Source organism: Macaca thibetana, chromosome 3 (assembly GCF_024542745.1).
Source record: "Macaca thibetana thibetana isolate TM-01 chromosome 3, ASM2454274v1, whole genome shotgun sequence".
Lineage (NCBI taxonomy): Eukaryota > Metazoa > Chordata > Mammalia > Primates > Cercopithecidae > Macaca > Macaca thibetana.
Window position 1 is genome coordinate 72,525,231 of NC_065580.1, and position 18,865 is coordinate 72,544,095.

The 18,865-nt window shown below is 36.8% G+C and overlaps 1 protein-coding gene across 1 annotated transcript; it reads right to left on the reverse strand.

Moving 5' to 3' along the window:
- Positions 1–222: 222 nt before the first annotated feature.
- Positions 223–18,865, reverse strand: SAMD9 (sterile alpha motif domain containing 9). The gene is given in 3 exon segments (XM_050785355.1): positions 223–6,816; positions 7,468–7,627; positions 18,640–18,865. A coding segment is annotated over 1 exon segment (4,767 nt). The 5' UTR covers positions 6,809–6,816; positions 7,468–7,627; positions 18,640–18,865; the 3' UTR covers positions 223–2,041.

The window sequence follows — 18,865 nt, forward strand, 5'->3', positions numbered from 1 at the left end:
GAATACATTTTGGAAATCTATTGTACAACATGATGATTATAGTTAATAAAAATGTGTACTTGAAAATTGTTAAGAGAGTTGATTTTAAATGTTCTCATCACACACACAAGTGGGCTTGAGAGGTGACAGAGATATTAATTACCTTCATTTAGTCATTTCACAGTATACGCCCATATCAAAACAAATACGCCAAACAAAACGCCCAGGCTGAACACCATAAATATATACAATTTTTATTTGTCAATTAAAAAGTAACAATAAAGATTGAGCTCATAAGTTATGGAGTTAAAATTTTATGCAGAAGAAAGGGAAAAACTTCCTCCAGTGAAAAAATTCTAATGAGATTTTGAAGACAGAAACAAATCACATTTTTTTTTGTTTTTGTTTTCTAAATGTTCTACAAGAGAAAATTTCAAAAGCACAATCAGTAAGAGAGAGAAAAGTATACATGTATCCAGCATGCAGCCATTGTTAACTCAGGACCAATCTTGTTTCGGTTTACTTCCCTTTCACCACCCCTACACCCCTACACCCCAAACACAAAATTACTAATTCCAGATCATATTATTTATTTACAGATACTGTAGTATGTATCTCTGAAAGGCACGAACTCTTTAAAAAACATAACCATAGAATCATTATACCATCTAACAAATCAATAATAGAGGACCTTAATATTCTCAAATATCTAGTCTGTGTTCAAATTTTTCTGATTGCCTAATAATTGATTTTAGATTTTGCTCAAATTAGGATCTAAAGTCTATGTGTTGCACTTTAGTTGTTAAGTCCCTTATAATGTATAGATTCCCTAACCTTTTTTTGGTCCTTTGCAATTTTTTTCTTTCTTTTTTGATTGAATAAACCAGGTTTTTGTCCTGTGAATTTCTACTTTCTGGATATTGCTGGTTGCATATTTGTTGTGGTGTAAGGATTTTTTTTTTTAATTTCTTTTGAATTGAAAATAAGATCCAGAGACCTGATCAAATTCAGCTTTAACTACTTGGCAAGACCATCTCATGGGTGATATGTGCACTCCTATAGTACTTCCAGACCCATAATGTGTGGCCTTCCTCTGTGATGTTAATATTTATCAGGATTTGGGACAGTTTGAGAAATCCGTTAGAAAGTTTTTTTTTTTTTTTTAATCAGCTTTCTACTTAATGGTTTTGGCAGCCGTTGATTACTGCCCATACCCATAATTTTATTAGGGGGAAATTACATTTTGATTACATATCTCTGGTTGTTTTTGTTCAAAACATAGGTTATATGTTAATCTCCCAGTACATTGGCATCTTCTGGGTGAGAGACTCGTTAGTCTTCTCACAAGAGTCCCTTTTGTTCATTATCTTGTGGAATTTGAGTGTGAGGTTTTTTTTTTAATTGTTTGTTTGGAGAGGAGTTGATAAGCTAATTAGCTATAGAGACAAATTTTATTTTTGCTTAACTGACTCTCACTGCATGAAAAGGCAATCTAATTCTCCAGCCTACTTTGGCAAGGTCTGATGACTTCTATGAGCATGACCTTCAGAAGACTGGTTGGTCCTCTGTTTTGGAAGATCCTTGAGTGCCAAGTACATGACACATTGATGATCTGCTTAGTAAGAATAAATGTTGCTACTCAGTTTGAGAGGTTTTTGCTCTCTTTGAGAAATATTTTCCCAGATATTCTAATGTCTAAATGCCATTTGAGTAGACAATCTTCTTCAATCCATGCCTGGTAAGTAGTGGGGTTCTGTGTAGCCAGCTTATCACACTAACTTCTTCTGATTCCAGTCATAGCTCCTTATTATTTTGTCATCAGTGGTGTTAACCAAACCAAGGAACATATTTGCTGCTTTTCATATATTTCACTCCTTGCATTTTCACTATTGTCTTTGTAGGACTCATAACATGTTTAAGAGGAAGTTAAATACTGCATGTACAGGTCTGAAGAGCTAGGGGCTGTATCTATAACATAGGGGCTAGTTTAAAGCATCGATCTTGAGTCTAAAAAAATTAGGTGGTACTGAGACCAAATTCTTGGAGGAACAATATCAGACCCTTAAACAATTTCAATGTCATAAGCAAGTGGGCCTCCAATGGAAAATCCCAGGTAAAAAGACACCTTTTCTATGCTTCTGCCGCTTCTAAGTTGACCTAAAAAAGTGGGAGTAATGGGTATTGTGATTTTTTCATTGATTCCATACTCTATGTATAAACAATTATTTTCAGCTCGACCTTGTAAACGAAGCAAAAGTTCTTGCACTTTTGCCTCCTTCCACACATCTCCACTCTGCCACAAGGAATTAATATCTCTTGTCTTTTCAAAGCACTGATCAATTTTTCCTTTGTGAACAAGTCTTTTCAGTCTTTTACCTTTTCCAAGAAAGAAATACGCAATTGGTTGCTTTGTACGATGCATATGTTTATATTGCCCCTTGAAAGAATTTTCCAGTGCTTGAGCATACTCCTTCATTTGTTGAGAATGTCGATCTAGTTGTTGATTTTCTGGCCAGAATAAGAGGGAAGCTAGAAAATAAGGTTCTGAAAACCGGTAAGTCAGTCCTATTGGTTGCAAGACTTCTCGAAGCTGATCTTTTAGTTTTTCAACTGGCTTTACTAATGTCGAGGTAGGTTTGATACAGGAGAGAATAATGTTGGCCAAGATGAAATTTAACTTTTCTTTTGACTGGATTTTGACAGTGCATTGTTCTAAGAGAAAAGCATATTTGTTCACTATATCTTCCATAGTGCTTATAGCATCCTCTTGACTTTTGATAAGATATTCCAAGAGCCCAGAAAACTTGTCTGCTTTTAAAGCTACTAGGCTTTTCCGGCATCTCTCTATTTGAAGTGGCTCACTGAACTTTGATCCAAGACCTATGTCTTGTGATTCTTCTAAGAGACAAAATATATCTGTATATTTCTTAAAATTTACGGCCACCTTTCTCCGAGTTTTGGCCTCTTCATTTTGCTTAATGTTGTTCCTGGGTTTTAGCAGGACAAAGTATCCATCAAAAAAATCAAAGGACTTTTTCAAAGAAAATTTCAATTTAGTTAAATAAGGAATATAGTTTTTGAGGGCTAATTTATATTCATCATTTTGATCCCCTGGAATATCACCACTTCCTGATATAAAATTGACCATATCTCTTTTAGATAGCTCATTTTTATTATCAAAAAAAGGAATGAGCTGGAGAATTTGGATTGTGTAAAGCCCAACTTCTATCTCTCCTTGATAACCAGCGGTATTGTAAGTATCATACCTCCTTTTTGACTTCTGATACAACCTTTCCTTCACTTCATACTCTCTATATTCACTTTGCTGTTGAGATTCTTTGAATGCACTTGAGGCCTGTTCTGCTAAATTCAAAAGAGCAATTAGATCATCAACTGAAATGTTCCTATTTCTTCCGTTTTCCTCTATCCACCATCTTATTTTACTTTTGTAGACTTGACCCAGTGTATCTGAGATATAAGAATTGTCAGGTTCTATGATTTTTGCTTGTTTTGCCCAGTTTAGAGCATTGCCAAAGTCCTTCTTTTTAATGTAGAAATGTCTTGCCAACGCTTGGCAAATGAATGCATTTGGGTTGAATCGATGGATACCTTCAAGCAATACAGCTTCAACTGCTTCATTTCCTTCATCTTTATGTAATGCTTCAATAAATGGGGAAAACCAATTTCCTGTTTCACCTTCATGTTCATTGCGGTGTCTTGTGAGTAGGAGTGTGTGCATATCTTGCAAAAATTTGCTTTTTCCCATACCGGTATCGAAGAACAAATTCTCAGTTAGCATATCCAACATAATTTGACTTTTATTCAGGTGATAGCTTTTCTTCAATTCTTCCAGTGAGAACTTTGCAATCAAAGAGTGAATGATGCGTACTCCACAGTAGTTCCCACATTCGATGACCTCTGTTTTTATCAAAATTGTAGAGTAGGTGCCCATCTTGTCTTCAAATTTTTCTGTGCCCCAGAAAGCCTTCTTGTTTCCAATTCCTAAGAATCTTTCACACTGTGATAGTGAAATGGTGGTATCAGGCACATATGAATTAAGAAGAGCCAGAAAAGAAAAGAGCTTTGCTTCCTTGGTAAAAATATTCTGCCCTTTCAGGATATTCCGGACCACATTTTCTATGTATTCTTTATTAAAATTGGTTTTCATGATCATAAAGGAATAAAAATCCTCAAAATTTTTATGCTGTTCTTTGATTTCTTTCAATTTAAGCTCGAAAGCTCTCTGTTCTTTGGGAGAGAGTTGCTGTATTACGGCAATGCTGTCTGGGATCCTTGCGCTTTTTTCAGGATTTTGTGATCTCATACAATTTAGGATAATCACCAGAGGTTTTTCATATCGAATGTACTTTTTAGCTATAGCTGTTTGAATAGAGTACTGCAGAAGATAGACATTATCTTGTTCTTCAAAATCATCAACAAGGAGCAGTACAGGTACATAGTCCTGTCGGTTCATTGCCCCATAGGTGATTAAATTGGTTACCTGTTCTCCAATTTCAGAAAAATCCACTGTCTTGTTTTTTAGCACAGCACATCTGAATTTTTTCCTTAGGTCCTAGAGAATGTGCATAGCCAAGGTAGTTCCCCCACAGCCTGGATGATGATACAGGTGAATAATTTTGGTACATGTTGGTTTAGAAGAATCTGCGCAGTTTTGAATCATTGCTTCAAGTCTTTCATATTTATCCCTTTTGACAAAAGGTGAAGAATAACTTTCAGAAGAGAAGTAGAAGTTCCACCATGACACTTTGCCACCTCGATAGAAGTCTTCCTCTTTTGATGCCTTGAATTCAAGGAATTTATTTTTGTCCTTCTCTAACAGTGTACCCTCACATTCATTTTCACAGATAATTTCCAGAGAAGTCATGATATCTTCTTCTTTTTTCAAAAGGACAGTCGATAAACCAATAGATGGTAAAAGTCTTTTTGAAGATTGAGTCACAGATTTTAGTTTAAGAATAGTGCCATTGATCTCTTCAAGGCTTAAAGCAGAAATGCATTGGCTTGAAATTTCATCTTGGTGTTTTATTAATCTTGCTTCAAGTAGATCTTTCCATCCCTGAAATATGTGTGGTTGTACACAAATACACAGTATATTTTCTATTCCTTTGAGATCCTGGTAGAAAGCACAGAAAGTCTCAATGAGGGGATCTCTTGGGTCATCCACAGAGGACAGTAATAGAAATACCACCAAAAACTTCCCTCTTGGCATTATGTCTTCATGTGTAAGAAATGAAATCAGTTTCCTGACATCAGAAGCTCTTTCTCTTTGCCAGGAACTTGGATCAAAGGGTTTATATTTTTCACTGTCAAGGTCTGACCTGCCATTGCAGAAAATCCAGCTTGGTTGATGGTAAAGATTCAGAGTAGAAATCTTCTCATTTGGTGTGGTTTTCCCTTCTACATATATACTTGGAAAGTGAAGGTTTGCTACTCAGCTTGCTTTGTAATCTTGGACCACTCCATTGATGTTAGACTCAGGATCGAACTCCAACACAGCAAACCATTTAATTTCCTTCAGGAAATCTAAGTGTTTTGTTTGATCTGGGTGACATTTATTTGTTACAAGAATGTACTGTTCATAGTATGAATTATCTAACAAATCTTGATTTCCTGTCAATAATTTAACCAATTTTGGTCCCTCCCTTTCTTTTTTATTTGTTTTTGCTCTGAATTTTTCTTCTGCTGCTTTTCTGGACTCTGCCAGTGTTTTAAAATCTGCTTTAAATGTTCTGAAATCAGCTTTATTTTTCATAATGTCCTTAGAGCTGGTCCCATCTCGCACAAATACTGAGAATTTTTTACTTTGTTCCCATGTTTTGTTGTTGTAATTTTGAATTTTAATCTGGAAATAATCATATTGGCATTCAGAGAACTGTGGAATAATGTCCACTTCAATAACAAATCTGTCAGATAAAGTACTATTTGGCAGTAAAACTTCCACAAATCTTGGCTCTCGAATGCACTTCTTTGCTTGTTGGACCTGATGGTCTTCAAAATACTTGTTTATCATCAGATTGAAATGGTTAATGAGAGCTTCCTTGGTATCACTGGTGACTTTGACGCCAACAATTTTCCCATGGGGTTTGTCTTTGACTCCAAAATGAATAGTGCCATTGGTACGTGAATTCATACAAGCTGAAGCAAATCGGAAAACCTCATTGCTAAATTTCATCTTAACATCCTCTTCTGTGGCTGTTTCTGTATTTGTGAAGGCTTTGAATTCATGTATTGGATCAATGAGATTGCCTGGTCCTGTTTCAGGCTGTAGAATAAAATCCAACTTGTAACGATATGGATTACTGAATTCATCAAATGGGTATGATACACATGTCAGGTCTATGGATGGTTGCCTTTCCTTTGTATAATCTATTTTATCTTCTGTGAGCTCAACTTTTAGTGACTCAGAAACTTTAGCAATTGTACTCATTGTAGATGGATTAGCCATATCTGGGTTCTCTTTATCCTTTTGTTTTTGCTTTGAAGTTTCTCTACTTTCCTTTTGAGACACGGTTTGGTCTTTAGGAGCATTTTTACTGGGCTTTCTCATCTTAGATGTCTGAATTGAATCTTCAATGGCTGTTTTCTGCAATTCTTTGAATAGTTCTTCTATTTGAATAGCTGGTCCATGTGTGATGCCCATATCAACAAGATGTTCTTTTTTTAACCACTTCAAGACTGCTCCATTCACATCTTGTCCAGTCAAAATTTCCCTGTGTTTTTGGTCAATCTTGTGACTTTCTAACCACCGATTTACATCCTCTTTGGTCCAATCATCTGTATTTTGTGGAAGGTTCAGTTGCTTTGCCATTCTGATACCTACATGTAGAAAAAGAAAAATTATTTAGTATTATTAAAAGTAAAATTTTGACACAATCAATTTTAGTAGATAATATATACATAATTTTCAAAATTTAGGAAGTTAAATAGGATATGCCAATGAATTATCTCTTGAGAGAACATGACTGTTACCAGTTTCCTCTGCATCCCTCCAGAGAAAGAATACCAAATACAACCACATGATCACCCTTTTCCCACATAAATTGTGGCATACTATACATAATTCCCTGGCTTCATTCACTCAGTAAATTTTGGGTATGCTTCCAGTCAGTATATATAGAGATAGTTTATCCTTATTAATGATTGTTTGCTATAATGTGTGTTTGCTGTATTATTTAAGAACATTCAATTCTGATATAGAAAATAAGAGGAAAAAGAAGGATATTTGAAACTGAGTTAGAATCAAGTTTGTAAGATACATCATGATAGACATAGATAAGGTAAATAGAGCATATGAGTATTAAACATAGTTAGAAAGGGATGTAAGAACCAAATAGTAAATATTCATGAGACACACGTGAAGCACTTGCTGTTTTTGAGGTCTTAATTGGGTTACTTATTTGGTGACACCCATTCTAATAATTTGTGTTCTCCATTGAAGAAATATCAGTAAAATCCATAGTAGCTTACCAGGCTAATGACCTTTATCTGTGGCCAGGCATACTAATCCCTCTGCATTTCTCTGATTAGAGCAAGTGTATGTCATTGACCCATGACTTCTTCCATCTGCCGAGCCCCTTTAAACAGACCTCAACTCTGGTTCTCAAAATTGAACAGTCAGTGGAGAATGCTGAAACATCAGAGAGGAAGAGAGAAGATATATTAACTAGCACAACTGAGATAATGAGATCCTTCTACTCTTCTTGTTCTTTATCCAAGATGTGTTGCCCACCTATTTGTTGTTGTTGTTGGGTATTTAAAATTTTTTTTTTGAGGTGAAGTTTTGCTCTTGTTGCCCAGGTGGAGTGCAATGGTGCCATCTTGGCTCATTGCAACCTCTGCCTCCTGGGTTCAAGTGATCCTCCTGCCTCAGCCTCCCAAAGTGCTGGGATTACAGGCGTGAGCCACTGCGCCTGGCCTTGTTGTGTATTTTAATTGATTTTAAAAAATATGTCCTTCAAGCATCTTAATTTTGTCTGTGAGCCGTTCTGTTCCGTGTCATCTGGAATAGCTTGCTGAGTAGTGAACTTGTTGGGTACTGTTGCATTAAAGTAATTTTTCACATGATAATTGATAAGAGCTGATTCCTGAGCAATAACTCATGGCATAATTATTTAGTTTGCAAATTTGCAGACTACTATCCAAAAAATTAATGTCAATCTAGGCTACACAAGTATAGCAATGGTTAGAAAAAATGAAATGCAAATAATAATAGTCAGCTTTAAGTATGATCCAAAACTGTGAGTCATTTTAATGAACTAAACTTTCATTTGTCATGGGAGGCATCAAATTAAATAATGGAGGCAGCCTGGGGAATGATGGCAGATAAATTATTATATAGGCCCATGTTCATGAAATAACACACAGAAATATTGCTTTCTAGTGGCAGAGACAAACTCAGGATTAGGATTTACGTTCCTTTCAAGTGAATATGCCAGAGCCATGGTCCAAGGTTTAAGCTATTATTTTTTTCATTATGTAACTGCGGTATGCACAGAAAGTGAATAAGCAACATAACCTTACAGCTATATCAATACAAAATAGGCAAAGATAGGCAATATCTTGGTTGCGATTTTGTACTATAATTTTATAAGATTTTACAATTGGGGAAGTTAGGTAAAGAGTACACAGAATATCAAATTATTTCTTGCAACTACATATGAATCTACAATAATCTCAAATAAAATGTTACTCAAAAAATAAAAAACTGCTATGGTATCCATTAAAGAGAAAAATATTTAGAACCGAGCAGTAATAAAAATGCTGCATATAAAAAGTTGTAAGGAACAATGTCTACAATACTTGGAGAAATATGTATAGCCTTGTATGTATTTATAAAAATGGAAGAATGGGTGTGCCCTGCCGTGAACCTGTATGGCTAAGACCCCTGCTGCATGTGTGCATGGGTGTGACCCACGCCCGCGGATTTTGTCTGGGGGACTGCAAGTACCTTCAGCCATTCTCCCTTCACACACACATGGACACAGTGTCACCTCCTCAAGCCATAGGGTGCCAAGTCTAAAGCACAGGGCCAGGTTTCAAGATGGCCAAATAGGAACAGCTCCAGTCTATAGCTTCCAGTGTGAGCAATGAAGAAGATGGGTGATTTCTGCATTTTCAACTGAGGTACCAGGTTCATCTCACTGGGGCTTGTCGGACAGTGGGTGTAGTCCATGGAGTGTGAGCTGAAGCAGGGGAGGGCATCACATCACCTAGGAAAGGGCTAGGAAATTCCCTTTCCTAGCCAAGGGAAGCCATGACAGATAGTACTTGGAAAATTTGGACACTCCCATCCTAATACTGCACTTTTCCAATGGTCTTAGCAAATGGCACACCAGAAGATTATATCCCGCACCTGGCTCAGAGGGTCCCACACCCATGGAGCCTCACTCACTGCTAGCACAGCAGTCTCAGATCGAACTGCAAGGCAGTAGCAAGGCTAGGGGAGGGGCGTCTGCCATTGCTGAGGATTGAGTAGGTAAACAAAGTGGCCAGGAACCTTGAACTGGGTAGAACCCACTGCAGCTCAAGGAGGCCTGCCTGCCTCTGTAGACTCCACCTCTGTGGGCAGGGCATAGCTGAACAAAAGGCAGCAGAAACTCCTGCAGACTGGGAGACACCTCCCATTAGGGGCCTACTGACACCTCATACAGCCGGGTGCCCCTCTGAGACGAAGCTTCCAGAGGAAGGATCAGGCAACAACATTTACTATTCTGCAATATTTGCTGTTCTGCAGCCTCCGCTGGTGATACCCAGGCAAACAAGGTCTGGAGTGAACCTCCAGCAAACTCCAACAGACCTGCAGCTGAGGGTCCTGACTGTTAGAAGGAAAACTAACAAACAGAAAGGACATCCACACCAAAACCCCATCTGTATGTCACTATCATCAAAGACCAAAGGTAGATAAAACCACAAAGATGGGGAGAAACCAGAGCAGAAAAGCTGAAAATTCTAAAAATCAGAGTGCCTCTTCTCCTCCAAAGGAATGCAGCTCCTCACCAGCAATGGAGCAAAGCTGGACAGAGAATGACTTTGACGAGTTGAGAGAAGCAGGCTTCAGATGATCGGTAATAACAAACTTCTCTGTGCTAAAGGAGGATGTTCAAACCCATCACAAAGAAGTTAAAAACATTGAAGAAAGATTAGATGAATGGCTAACTAGAATAAACAGCATAGAGAAGACCTTAAATGACCTGATGGAGCTGAAAACCATGGCACAAGAACTACATGTCACATATACAAGCTTCAGTAGCCAATTTGATCAAGTGGAAGAAAGGGTATCAGTGATTGAAGATCAAATGAATGAAATTAAGTGAGAAGAGAAGTTTAGAGAAAAAAGAGTAAACAGAAACAAACAAAGCCTCCAAGAAATATGGGATTATGTGAAAAGACCAAATCTACATCTGATTGGTGTACCTGAACGTGACGGGGAGAATAGAACCAAGTTGGAAAACACTCTTCAGGATATTATCCAGTAGAACTTCCCCAACCTAGCAAGGCAGGCAGACATTAAAATTCAGGAAATACAGAGAATGCCACAAAGATACTCCTTGAGAAGAGCAACTCCAAGACACATAATTGTCAGATTCACCAAAGTTGAAATGAGGGAAAAAATGTTAAGGGCAGCCAGAGAGAAAGGTCGGGTTACCCACAAAGGGAAGCCCATCAGATTAACAGTGGATCTCTTGGCAGAAAATCTACAAGCCAGAAGAGAGTGGGGGGCCAATATTCAACATTCTTAAAGAAAAGAATTTTCAACCCAGAATTTCATATCCAGCCAAACTAAGTTTCATAAGTGAAGGAGAAATAAAATCCTTTATAGACAAGCAAATGCTGAGAGATTTTGTCACCACCAGTCCTGCTATACAAGAGCTCCTGAAGGAAGCAGTAAACATGGAAAGGAACAACTGGTACCAGCCACTGCAAAAACATGTCAAATTGTAAAGACCATCAATGCTAGGAAGAAACTGCATCAACTAATGAGCAAAATAACCAGCTAACCTCATAATGACAGGATGAAATTCACACATAACAATATTAACCTAAAGTGTAAATGGGCTAAATCGTCCAGTTAAAAGACACAGACTGGCAAATAGGATAAAGAGTCAAGACCCATCAGTGTGCTGTATTCAGGAGACCCATCTCATGCATAGAGATACACATAGGCTCAAAATAAAGGGATGGAGGAAGATCTACCAAGGAAATGGAAAACAAAACAAAACAAAACAAAAAGCAGGGGTTGAAATCCTAGTCTCTGATAAAACAGACTTTAAACCAACAAAGATCAAAAGAGACAAGGCCATTACATAACTGTAAAGGGATCAATTCAAGAAGAAGAGCTAACTATCCCAAATATATAGCACCCAATACAGGAGCACCCAGATTCATAAAGCAAGTCCTTAGAGACCTACAAAGAGACTTAGACTCCCATACAATAATAATGGGAGACTTTAACACCCCACTGTCAACATTAGACAGATCAATGAGACAGAAAGTTAACAAGGATATCCAGGACTTGAACTCAGCTCTGCACCAAGTGGACCTAATAGCCATCTACAGAACTCTCCACCCAAATCAACAGAATATATATTCTTCTCAGCACCACATCACACTTATTCCAAAATTGACCACATAGTTGGAAGTAAAGTACTCCTCAACAAATGTAAAAGAATAGAAATTATAACAAACTGTCTCTCAGACCACAGTGCAATCAAATTAGAACTCAGGATTAAGAAACTCACTCAAAACTGCTCAACTTCATGGAAACTGAACAACCTGCTCCTGAACGACTACTGTGTACCTAACGAAATGAAAGCAGAAATAAAGATGTTCTTTGAAAACAGTGAGAACAAAGACACAACATACCAGAATCTCTGGGACACATTTAAAGCAGTGTGTAGAGGGAAATTTATAGCACTAAATGCCCGCAAAAGAAAGCAGGAAAGATCTAAAATTGACACCCTAACATCACAATTAAAACAACTACAGAAGCAAGAGCAAACACATTCAAAATCTAGCAGAAGGCAAGAAATAACTAAGATCAGAGCAGAATTGAAGGAGGTAGAGACACAAAAAAACACTCCAAAAAATCAATGAATCCAGGAGTTGGTTTTTTGAAAAGATCAACAAAATTGATAGACCGTTAGCAAGATTAATAAAGAAGAAAAGAGAGAAGAATCAAATAGATGCAATAACAAATGATAAAGGAGATATTACTACCGATCCACAGAAATCCAAACTACCATCAGAGAATACTGTAAAAACCTCTATGCATATAAACTAGAAAATCTAGAAGAAATGGATAAATTCCTGAACACATATACCCTCCCAAGACTAAGCCAGGAAGAAGTTGAATCACTGAATAGACCAATAACAGGTTCTGAAATTGAAGCAACAATTAATAGTCTACCAACCAAAAAAAGTCTAGGACCAGACGGATTCACAGTCAAATTCTACCAGAGGCACAAAGAGGAGCTGGTACCATTCCTTCTGAAACTATTCCAATCAATAGAAAAAGAGGGAGTCCTCCCTAATGCATTTTATGAGGCCAGCATCATCCTGATACCAAAGCCTGGCAGAGATACAACAAAAAAGAAAGAATTAGACTAATATCCCTGATGAACATTGATGTAAAAATCCTCAATAAAATACTGGCAAACCGAATCCAGCAGCACATCAAAAAGCTTATCCACCAAGATCAAATTGGCTTCATCCCTGGGATGCAAGGCTGGTTCAACATATGCAAATCAATAAATGTAATACATCATATAAATAGAACCAAAGATAAAAACCACATGATTCTCTCAATAGATGCAGAAAATGCCTTTGACAATATTCAACAGCACTTCATGCTAAAAACTCTCAATAAACTAGGTATTGATGGGACATATCTCAAAATAATAAGAGCTATTTATGACAAACCCACAGCCAATATCATAATGGCAAAAACTGGAAGCATTCCCTTTGAAAACTGGCACAAGACAGGGGTGTCCTCTCTCACCACTCCTATTCAACATAGTGTTGGAAGTCCTGACTAGGGCAATCAGGCAGGAGAAAGAAATAAAGGGTAATTAGTTAGGAAAGAAGGAAGTCAAATTGTCCCTGTTTGCAGATGACATGATTGTATGTTTAGAAAACCCCATCATCTCAGACCAAAATGTCCTTAAACTGATAAGCATCTTCAGTCAAGTCTCAGGATACAAAATCAATGTGCAAAAATCAAAAGCATTCCTATACACCAAAAACAGACAGAGAGCCAAATCATGAGTGAACTCCCATTCACAATTGCTTTAAAGAGAATAAAATACCTAGAATCCAACTTACAAGGGATGTGAAAGACCTCTTCAAGGAGAACTACAAACCACTGCTCAATGAAATAAAAATAAAATAAAAGAATAAAATAAAATAAGAATTTAAAAAAGAATAAAATAAAATAAAATGTAAGAAAAAATAAAATAAAATAAATGAAATAAAAGAGGACACAAACAAACAAAAGAACATTCCATGCTCGTGGATAGGAAGAATCAATATCATGAAAATGGCCATACAGCCCAAGGTAATTTATAGATTCAATGACATCCCCATTAAGCTACCAATGACTTTCTTCACAGAATTGGAAAAAACTACTTTAAAGTTCATATGGAACCAAAAATAAGAGCCCACAATGCCAAGACAATCCTAAGCCAAAAGAACAAACCTGGAGGCATAACACTACCTGACTTCAAACTATACTACAAGGCTACAGTAACCAAAACAGCATGGTACTGGTAACAAAACAGAGATATACACCAATGGAACAGAACAGAGCCCTCAGAAATAATACCACATATCTACAGCCATCTGATATTTGACAAACCTGACAAAAACAAGAAATGGGGAAAGGATTCCCTATTTAATAAATGGTGCTGGGAAAACTGGCTAGCCATATGTAGAAACCTAAAACTGGATCCCTTCCTTACACCTTATACAAAAATTAATTCAAGATGGATTAAAGACTTAAATGTTAGGCCTAAAACCATAAAAAACCTAGAAGAAAACCTAGGCAATACCATTCAGGACATAGGCATGGGCAAGGACTTCATGACTAAAACACCAAAAGCAATGTCAACAAAAGCCAAAACTGACAAACTAAAGAGCTTCTGCACAGCAAAAGAAACTACCATCAGAGTGAACAGGCAACTTACAGAATGGGAGAAAATTTTTACAATCTACCAATCTCACAAAGGGCTAATATGTGGAATCTACAAAGAACTTAAACAAATTTACAAGAAAATATCAAACAACCCCATCAAAAAGTGGGCAAAGGACAAGAACAGACACTTTTCAAAAGAAGACATTTATGCAGCCAACAGACACATGAAAAAATGCTCATCATCACTGGCTATCAGAGAAATGCAAATCTAAACCACAATGAGATACTATCTCACACCAGTTAGAATGGCGATCATTAAAAAGTCAGGAAACAACAGATGCTGGAGAGGATGTGGAGAAATAGGAACACTTTTACACTATTGGTGGGACTGTAAACTAGTTCAACCATTATGGAAGACAGTGTGGCGATTCCTCAAAGATCTAGACCTAAAAATACCATTTGTCTCAGTCATATACCATTTACTGGGTATATATCCAAAGGATTATAAATCATGTTGCTATAAGGACAAATGCACACGTATGTTTATTGTGGCAGTATTCACAATAGCAAAGACTTGGAACCAACCCAAATGTCCATCAATGATAGACTGGATTAAGTAAATGTGGCACATATACACCATAGACTACTATGCAGCCATAAAAAAGGATGAGTTCATGTCCTTTGTAGGGACATGGATGAAGCTGGAAACTATCATTCTGAGCAAACTATCGCAAAGACAGAAAACCAAACACCACGTGTTCACACTCACAGGTGGGAAGTGAACAATGAGAATAGTAGGACACAGGGTGATGAACATCCCACACTGGGCCTGTTGTGGGGTGGGGGGAGGGGGGAGGGATAGCATTAGGAGATATACCTGATGTAAATGATGAGTTAATGGGTGCAGCACACCAACATGGCACATGTGTACATATGTAACAAACATGCATGTTGTGCATATGTACCCTAGAACTTAAAGTATAATTTAAAAAAAGGAAGAATGACTGAAAAGTATGAACTAAATGCCAATTTAATAAATTCAAAGAAGAACAACAGGATAAACCTGAAATAAGAAGAAAGAAAAAAATAAAGATAAAAGTAGAAATTTATAAAATGGAAAACAAAATGACAAGAGAGACCCAGTGAAGTCCAAGAGATAAAAAGTAATAAAATTGACACATCCATGGAATGATTAACCAAAAAATAAGCAATATTAATTAATTAAATTAACAATTTAATCAATTAGTTCAATTAATAATTCAAATAATTATTCAATTAATAAAATAAGCAATATTAGATACAAGTAAACAATATTAGATACTTTAAAAATGAAAGGGTTTGGATGTTATTCCAACCAACTTTAACTGAATAAATTGAAAACTAAGATTAATTAGCAAATTCTTAAAAAATATAGCTTACCAAACTGACTCTAGAAGAAACTGAAGGAGTCTCAGTTTCAGGATGTAGAAGATCACAAAAGGCCACCTACTCACCCACTGCAACAATGAGAACAAAATCCGAAAAACTGCAAAACTCATATTTTTAAGTAATCACAAAGTCATCAATAGACCAGATGACAAGGACAGGATGAACTAAAATTCCAGAGAGGAAAAGATTCCTGTCTAGGTAAGCTTTGGGGGCATTTGTTGATTTGGGGTTGGGTTTAAGGATTAGACTTGGCCTACTGGGAGGAGGAGAAACCAGCGGGGATTTTGGTAGTCACAGCGGCGGGTGTAATGAAGTGCAATTAGAAGTGTTCCAAAATCTTTACTATAATGGATATGCAAAGTAAAATTACAACAAGATAATATTACATGCCTACCAGAATGGCTAAAATGAAAGACTGGTAACGCCAAATGTTGGTGAAGATGTGGAGTCAATGGCGCTCTCATACATTGCCTGTTGGAATGTACATTGTTTCAGCCACTTTAAGAAGCTATCAGTTTTTGTGAAGTTAAATATATACCTACCCTTTGGATCTGCAATTCTCATGAAAATGATTAAAGTATTTATATAGGCAACAACATGAAAGAATCTCACATCATACTGTGTGAAATAAGCCAGTTACAACAGAAAACATATTGTAGAATTCTACTTACATAGTTTAAGAATAGGCAAAAGTAATCTGTCATAGAAGTCAGAATGATGTTGGGGGTAGATATTTTCTGGGAAGGAACACAAGGAAAACTTCTGGGGTGATGGAAATATTTTATATCTTGATATGGGTAGTGGTTGCACAGGTAAGTACATATAAAAATGTCATAGAGGCTTACCCTTAAGTTTGTTCATTGTATATAAGTTATGCCGTATTTAAAAAGCTAATAATGCCTCCAAAATACATTAGAAAATAAATAAACGGATGAATAAAATAAAAGAGACACTTGCATAAAAAAGATGATGGTGTGTTATGAACCAAGGATAATTGTGAATTCAATGGTATGTGAGGTCCTAAAGTTTTGCTAGGTGTTTATTATTGCAGCCTCAGATTATGAACTTTTGACTTCTGCATCCGACTCAGTGTTGATTCATATTGGTTTTAGAGTTATCTAAAAGCTGACTACACCCTCGTCTAGTGACCGTTCTAATCTAAGTCACTTTCTTGTATCCATTTGCTGAGTCACATCTACTCCACCCTATGAAAGTATGCTCCCTTTTGTTACACCCACACTGTTTAACATAAAGCAGGGGTCCCTGATTATTCTGCTGCTAGTGTGCCCTGGCTCCTGAGGCCTCATACCCATGACTCTCATCCCCCATCTCGCCCCATCCCACCAGTACCCTTTTCCTGGGGTCTCCCTGACTTCCTTCATCAACTTGAACCTTTCACAGTTTTACAGACACAGTCACAGTCCTTACTCTCTGGGTGATATGTCATAAACTAGATGATGAGAACGAGTGGTGAATTAGATGGATTATTTGATTTATGCAAGAACTGCATACCATTATATGTAAAAACATAAAGTCAGGTTCTCATATAAGAATGTGGGAGATGGAGAACTGGGCCTGAACATTTGGTTGGGAAAGTAAGCAAATAATAAAGAAGTGACCTTTGACTGTTTTCTCTACTAGAGAGATTATGAATATTTCAAATGTCATTGAACAGGTTACACTTTCACGCTTCTTCCCCTAAAGCTTTTGTCAGATTATTGATAGCTGTGCCTTTCAATAAATTATTTTTCAAAAATTGTTGATGATGTCACTCTTGGAGAAAATAATATGCCACCATTCATAGGTATTTATGCCACTGTTCATAGATATTTTACATATTTATGATTTTTTTATATCCTCTCTTGTTCCAAAATGTTTTTTAGGTGAAATATTTAGAAAGTAATCCAGGATCACACATATATTAAAACTGTTAGGTAAAGAAATCATGGGGAAGGCTAAATAATGGTAGGGGGAAAAAGGTGAAATCATGGAGTAAAATTAGTGCCTAAAATTACTGGTTTTGATACTGTATACTTTAAAAACTGACCTGAAAATTTGGTTCTGAGAATCTTAGCAGGAAACACTATTTGTTACCGATTGAACCCACATACATTTTTTTTAAACTCTAGTTGGTGTTAAACTGTAGGGTTTTTTAACTTTTCTAAAGGGAGCTGAAGGTCAGGCCTTCATTCAGAAATGTGATCCCCCAACCCTCTTGCATTATCTTAGTGTTTCCTTCGGGGAGAAATTAGACATAAGCCTAGTATTTTTGCCAGGCACATAAAGCTGCCATAATTCCAAAGACTTCCCATAGTAGTCTATCTGTCTGTCTGTCTTCCTATACATGTCATCCAACAACAGCATTTGAGAAACTCTCAGAGAGCTTTGTTTTCTGGAAGCTACTTATTTCTTAGAGTAGATGGTGGAAGGTATATTTGATTAAAGTAAAGTACTTTTAAGTTTTCATTACCTGTTCTTTACCTATTTTTCCTTTTTCTTTTTCTTTTTTTTTTCTTTGAGACACGGTCTCATTCTGTTGCCTATGCTGGAGTGCAGTGGTGCAATTATAGCTCACTGTAACCTTAAATTCTCGGGCTCAAGCAATCCTTCTGCCTCAGCCTCCAAAGCAGCTAGGACTACAGATGCGTGCCACCACATCCAGCTATTTTTTTTTTGGTAGGAATCTTGCTGGGTAGGGTCTTGCTATGTTGCCCAAGCTAATTTTGAATTCCTGGCCTCAAACAATTCTCATGTCCTTGCCTTCCAAAGTGCTCAAATTACAGGCTACCACACCTGGCCTGTTTGTTCTTTCTGAAGATGCTGTTATGCCTTGGGAGATTTCATCAATAAAAGTGTCTGTAGTTTTCAACTGCATCTTTAATGAAACGTATGACTAATTTTTCAACTAATACAAAGCAGGCTCCTGTCAGAGCAACAAATAGTCTCGAATTTCTAGGCTTAGAATACTATTTTTTGTTTTGAGGTATATTTAAATCTTCTAATTAAAAAGTATATTTCTTTCTATTCAATAAAATGCTGCTATAGATAGTAAGAACAATATTAATAATAGATATTGTACTTACCCAGATAGTCTTGCAAATTTCTTTTACATGTATGTGGGGAAAACCATCTCTTTTGGTGCTGAAAATATCTGATGTGTTTGTTTTCTTCCTCCTGCGATGCTAGAGAAAAGTATTTTCCTCATTCTGGTTTTAACGGAAGTCTATGTGTTACCTGCTTCTATCTCATAGCAAGCTCTAATTGGCTCAGAAACAACAGGGCATGCTTAACAATTGGGAAGTTGGGGGA